The sequence below is a fragment of the Bombus impatiens genome, unplaced genomic scaffold, assembly GCF_000188095.3.
Source record: "Bombus impatiens unplaced genomic scaffold, BIMP_2.2 scf_0011, whole genome shotgun sequence".
NCBI lineage: Eukaryota > Metazoa > Arthropoda > Insecta > Hymenoptera > Apidae > Bombus > Bombus impatiens.
In genome coordinates, this window is record NT_176430.1 from 91,551 (window position 1) to 97,771 (window position 6,221).

Genomic DNA, 6,221 nt, shown 5'->3' on the forward strand with positions numbered 1-6,221 from the left:
CGGCACCACAACAACCCCAGACCTACCAAGTCCCCATTCGCCGCCTCATGGGCCATCAATGGACCCAGCCACCCCCTATGGGTCCCTTCAGCCTGGACAGGGCATGGGCAGCAACGGACATCATCACAGCGGTGCTGGAATGATGACCGATCATCCACATCACCCCGGACACCCACATCCCCACTTACCGGGACATCCTGCTTATCCACCGGTCAATCACAACAACAATTGTACGCTTAAGGTAAGTTTGTCAACTTATTAAGAAGATTGTAGCGTAGTAATTTATTTAATCTTACAAAGTGCGCGAAATTCGAACCTATGCCACGCCGAGTAGCGTATAGCTTTTGGCATTTGAATCCATAAACATAAAAAACACTTTTCTCATCTCGAATCCCGAAATGTATCCGTAAATTTGATCACATCCGAAACGTATCTGTAAATTTGCTCTGATCGTAAATTAAATCACTCTGTAGATGGTTTCTTCAGATTAATTTCATATCTTCAGTTCTCAATTGGTACAGAGAAATCATGCGAGTAGCGTAATAATTTATTTAATTTTGCAAAGTCTGCGAAATTCGAACCGGTGTTACCTCGAGTACCGTATAACTTTCGACATTTGAATCCATAAACATGAAAAAGTCTTTTCTTTCTCATCTCGAATCTCGAAATGTATCCTTAAATTTGATCACATCGCAAATTAAATCATTCTATAGATGGTTTCTTCAGATTAATTTCACATCTTCGGTTCTCGATTCGTACAGAGGAATCATTCCCCGTATCATTGTATTGAGAGTTGATGCGAGTAACGTAGCAATCTATTTAATTTTGTAAAGTTTGCGAAATTCGAACCTGTGCTACGTCGGTATCGTATAACTTTCGACATTTGAATCCATAAACATTAAAAACTCTTTCCCTTCTCATCTCGAATCTCGAATCTCGAAATGTATCTGTAAATTTGATCACATCGTAAATTAAATCACTCTATAGATGATTTCTTCAGATTAATTTCACATCTTCAGTTCTCAATCCGTACAGAGGAATCATTCCCCGTATCATTGTACTTCCTGTTCGCTTTTATTATCCCATTCGTTGCCATTCTCTCCCCTTATTCTTGTTCCCGACGACCGTTACAGAATCAAACGGCGAATGAAATTAAATTAAAATCCCTCGTTAATGAGGCCTGGTCGAGTGGCGTTCGTTTCCCGCCAACTCTCTTCCATCGAAGGGGAGGAAAGGAGAGAAGGAACGGTCCGGTCTTGGAAGCGTTTCGTACCGCGAAACGGTTCTCCTCGTACGATTAAAATGCACTTTCTACGCTGGCTGGTCGCGCGACGATGGTCACGAGAAAAAGTTTTCAACCGGAAACAGCTGGAACGTGTACGCGGCTCATTGTTCGCGTAATAACCAGCGTCGGCCGTTCATTACGTAAGTTCATTCCCTCTGCACTGTCTAATTTCTCCTAAACAATAATACTTCTCATTTGAAAAAATGTTAATCGTAGGCGACAATTATATACGTAACCTGAGAATTATTGATACACCAAATATATCCATATTTTAATACTAGAACTACAAAAGTGGTCATAACGTTCAATTCCTTCATTACAACAACGCACTTTTACAAATTCCAGTAATTGTTCATCAAGTATGTATACATACAAAGTCTTACATTTCTTTTATTACCGCAGCAAACTTACCCCGAGTAACCAGATTAACCCATGCACCCTAATATGCAAATATTTGCACCTTGATCGTGTCAATAGATTAGCGTGTGAAACGACTTTTCACCTCGATGCGAAATCAGTGTGACGTACAGGTGCGATGAGCTATACCTTTACTAGTAACATTGCATGGGTCGGTAACGAGAGTGACGAACGAGAGAATCGCGGCAGCAGGGTCGCAGGCTAAAATTCAGAAGACATTATCCGTCTACGTGACCCTCACTTAGCTCGCCATTGACAAACGTAACAATATAGGCATTTACCATGGAGAAATATAATTGAATAGGGGCGGAGGGGAACTGGAGGAGGCCAGGCTGCCCCCTGGTTGCCTCTTTCCCTCGAACGCCGCCCCCTCTTCTCTCCGTGCAACGTGTTTCACTCCATAATACTTAGCACGATCTCTGTTCCACGTTCCCCTACCACGTATCTTTGTCCTCGTTCGGCCTGGCCGGAGCTATGGATGGGTCCCGTCCCCTTTCAACGTTAGTTAGGTCCTTTCTAGGCTCACCTTTTTATTTCCCCCACCAGCAGGCCCACTCCTGCTGTGGCTGGCTGGGTTACCTGAACCCGGGGCCTCTCGCAAGGCATTCAGAGGCCCAAAGCAGCCACGGACCAGTCAGTTTGCTGCTGACTTCGGTCGGGACCGGTTCGTCTTTTTCCTCTGTTCGTGGCGCGTGCTCTCTCACCTTCTTCCTTGCTTTATATATCCGTCTTTATATACACCGTTTCTCTGTGTGTCTTTCGCGCGCTCTGTGACCGCTTTTTGCGTCGTGTAATCGCGATCGTCATCGCTACCACGCGTAGTGGTTTTTGGGACCGATCACCGTGTATATAGCTTGGACTAAGCCCACGGGATGCTACACTCGGCGCGTTACAACGAACCAGGAGAAGCTTGTTGTCGGTTGCCGACGGCAACGCAACTTTGTCGCGACGCGTAGATTCCAAGAACAACGTGCTCCGTGCGGGTCCGTGGAAATATATCGTGTTTCCTGAATGGTTCTTCGTGGTGGTTGGTGCAAGGTGGTTCAAACAAGGTGTATACCAAACAGAATTTATTTTCGTGTTGGCGATTCGAACGAGAACGAATTATATCAGTGCCCGCGTGAATACGTGAGAAGTGCTTGAGGACGATCATTTTCGGGTACTGTGTCGAGGGAGCCTGTTGGTGATCATGGAGGTGCACGCGCATCACTACAGCGCCATCGCGTCACGGATGAACCAAATGAAATGTTTCACCGGAGATAAAATTGTAAGAGTCAAATTATAATATTACTTGGTCTTTCGTCATTTGGATGATTTCTCTGTGGTATTCATTGCGACAAATGTGGCAATATCTGCGAACTAGTTGCACAGTGGAAGCTGTGGTTTGCTTATTTCGTCCTGAATATTTTTCGTAACCCTAAAGTGTCTAGAAGTGAATCCATACTATCGTTACATAGCTTTTCGTGTTGCATAAATTGTACGAATAATTAACGTGGATCAATGAAATAAAAAAAAAGAAAACCGTTCAACGTTCGCTGATTCTGAATCGATTTTCAGTTGCAAATTTCGAGGCTGGACGTTCGAATTTCGTCAGAATCTGACCGGGGACGTTCGACAGTGATCCTAGTTGAAGCAAATTGCTCGGACGACTCCGGCAGTTCCGATTGCCTTGATTTGTCCCGATGCTCGGCTGTTTCCGATCTCAGCCTCGCGTTAATGGTATCGTTGTGAATCGAACGTTCGTATTAGCCACGTTCTCCCGCCTAAATATGCATATTCATCGATCCATCCCTTTCTCTATCCCTTTTTATCTCTTCCATTCAACGAAAGACAATACACCATGCTTTTTTGCCCGTGTCGCGAAAATGGTTCTCATTAGGGAAGCTGTGGGGGGACTAATTAAATTTTTCCAACAAGCTAACGATTGCGCAACGCAGAGAACGTTTCTCCTGTGTTTGTTTAATACGACGCGTCGCTGCTTACGTTCACTCTCCCCTCCCCCTTTCTTCTGCTCTCCGAATTTTTCCCTGGCAATTTGCTTCGACTCGTTGCCTCGGAACCGTAAGAACAATCGAATCCACGATGATCAACGTCGTCTCTTGTTCCCTACTGCATTGTGACTCACCTCCTACGCGCAATTACGCGAGTTTCATTCGATTATAGTAACTGGACGATCGTAATTGCGTGGTAATTGCGAAAGAAGTGTCGTTAGGTCGAGGCAAAAAGCGAGAAGGAAAACGATTTTCCTCGTTGATCGAACACGAGCACCGAGTTTACCGTGCGATGCTAGTTCTTCGATAAATTACCGCCGCTGCACGCGTCGCTTTCTAAGAAGACACTTTTTTTTCTTTGTTGACGTTTACTCGGACGAGCCACCTTGAACTCTCTCACACTTCTAGTCTTTTTCTCTTTTGCTCTCTACTTGTTGTTGCATTTTCTACCTTTCTTTCGCGGACTCGCGTGGACAGAAAGGTCGTTGTCGCGATATCTCATGAGATGCAAGTGGAACGATAAGCCACGCGATTCTTGTAAGCAAATTACAACAACGATTTTGCAAGAAGTTTTCCATGGAGATCAAAGTTCGCGGAGAACTGTAGCGCCAATATCGGCCTCGATTTTGAATTTACGGCGTCACGTTCGGTGTCTCTTGGTCCTTTCGTTTGTGCGTTCTTCAAGTCCAGGCTTGTTCCGCCCGATTATCATAGAAATCGTTCCAGTAAATCAAGCAACGGCCTCGGAACCAGTTGCGCGCTCGCTGTTTTTCGAAGCTTCCACGCTGGTACGCGCGACCGCTCATCGCGCAGTCGTCGCGCGTGTAATAACGCTCGACTCGGTCAGAAATAGTTTCGTTTCACCGAACAGGTTGCAGGAGATGACGGAATCTGGAATAGACTCGCTAAATTTGATCGGTCTTGTGGAAACCGTTTTTTTTTTCTGTTGACTGATTGAATCATTCATTTCCGGAATAAATCGATTTTATAATATTGGAAAATTACTTATAGTAAAGTAATATAATTAAAATTTTGGTTAAACGACCGTTTTCAAATTTCTCTTTTCTATTGTTACACGAAGAACATGCCAATCTATGAAGCCTATAAGACTTTTTTTCGGTTCATTTGACGATAACTATTTATGGTGATATATTGGCCGGAAAGTTCGTTTCGATTTACATTTCAATTTCATATACATTTATTGAATTGTATAGATTCAATTTTGTTACACAACCTTCCTTCATCTTTCACGCTACTCGTATACATACTCTAACGTCCAATTACACGTTTCAAATTCTTTAAGTTTCAATTTTAATAGGAGGAAAAATATGCACGTTAACGTGTATCATTTAGACACTCGAAATTGATTTCCTCTAGTTGAACAGTGAACCGAAGAAAAAGCTTGAAGTGGCCGGTCTTTAGCATGGCTCACTCGAATCCGTTTAGAGTTTATTATGCGCTTGACAGAAATTAATGACGTTCATGACCGGCAAGAAAAGGTACGTCGCTTGAATTCGGGCTTATTGAAACGACACTCTCCGCTTCCCAACAAATTGGAAGCGTCTAAATGTGCAAGTTCCCAGAAAACGTGTACTTGGGCCTGTCTATATTTCTTTTTTCCTTTTCAATTTCCTGTAATAAAAGATTCGCCTTAAAGATAACCTACCCCTTAATTGTTCCGCGCGTTAGTCACGCTTCACGTGAATTTTTACTTTGAAACAGATTACAATCGCGGTATGGTGCCTCGAATTTATCCACCGAGAATCCACGCGATGGAACACTCGATCAAACGAACGAAAATTTCGATGGCGACACTACCAAATGTCCTATCCTCTAGCGTTTTGTCATTTTTCAAGATATACAATGGCTCATGAGAATATTTTAACATTTATGCATACCTTTCGTGAATATGATTATATCTGTTACGCCAAACATTTTGAAATTTTATTAGCGCCATAATGTGTTTAACGAGACACGACTGTCACGACGATTGGTAAAATAACAGAGATGCTAATGAATCCAAGATAAACGAAATATCCTTTATATACTTGGACAAAATATCACGTAGCTTCTATGTATATACAAGTTCAGATTCGTTACCGCTATAAACAATGACAGTGGACTCTCGTTACTGTGATATTTCAAAGCCATGAATTTTCAGAATGTTTTGTATAGAACATGTAACGTATATAGGAAAGGTTTCTGCAAATGTCTAAATATTAGATTGTTCGAAAAGTTTCTTTTGTTTTATGAGGAAATAATGGACACACGATGTTTTTTGTTTTATATTATTTTGTCGAATTACGTGCGATCCATTTTGTTCTATTGAGATAAACACCGCGATATTTCACAGACTTGGTTTCACGTTTGTATGAAGGTGCATAGTTGTAAAAAACACGTTTGTCAAAGGAAGACACCTTCCGGACAATTTAATACCTTCGTGAGCTATTGCGTGTACACTAATTATACCGGTTGCTATGAAATAATAATTAAATGTTGCCGATTTAATAAAAAAAAAAAAAAAAAAA

General features: G+C 42.3%; 1 protein-coding gene across 1 annotated transcript in view; it reads left to right on the forward strand.

Moving 5' to 3' along the window:
- The window catches only part of LOC100741322 (LIM/homeobox protein Lhx9), an 86,259-nt gene that overhangs the window by 1,072 nt on the left and 78,966 nt on the right, over window positions 1–6,221 (forward strand). Inside the window, exon 2 of the mRNA XM_012393917.3 lies at window positions 1–241. Coding sequence (XP_012249340.1) covers window positions 1–241 — 241 coding nt within the window. The remainder of the gene's footprint in view (window positions 242–6,221) is intronic.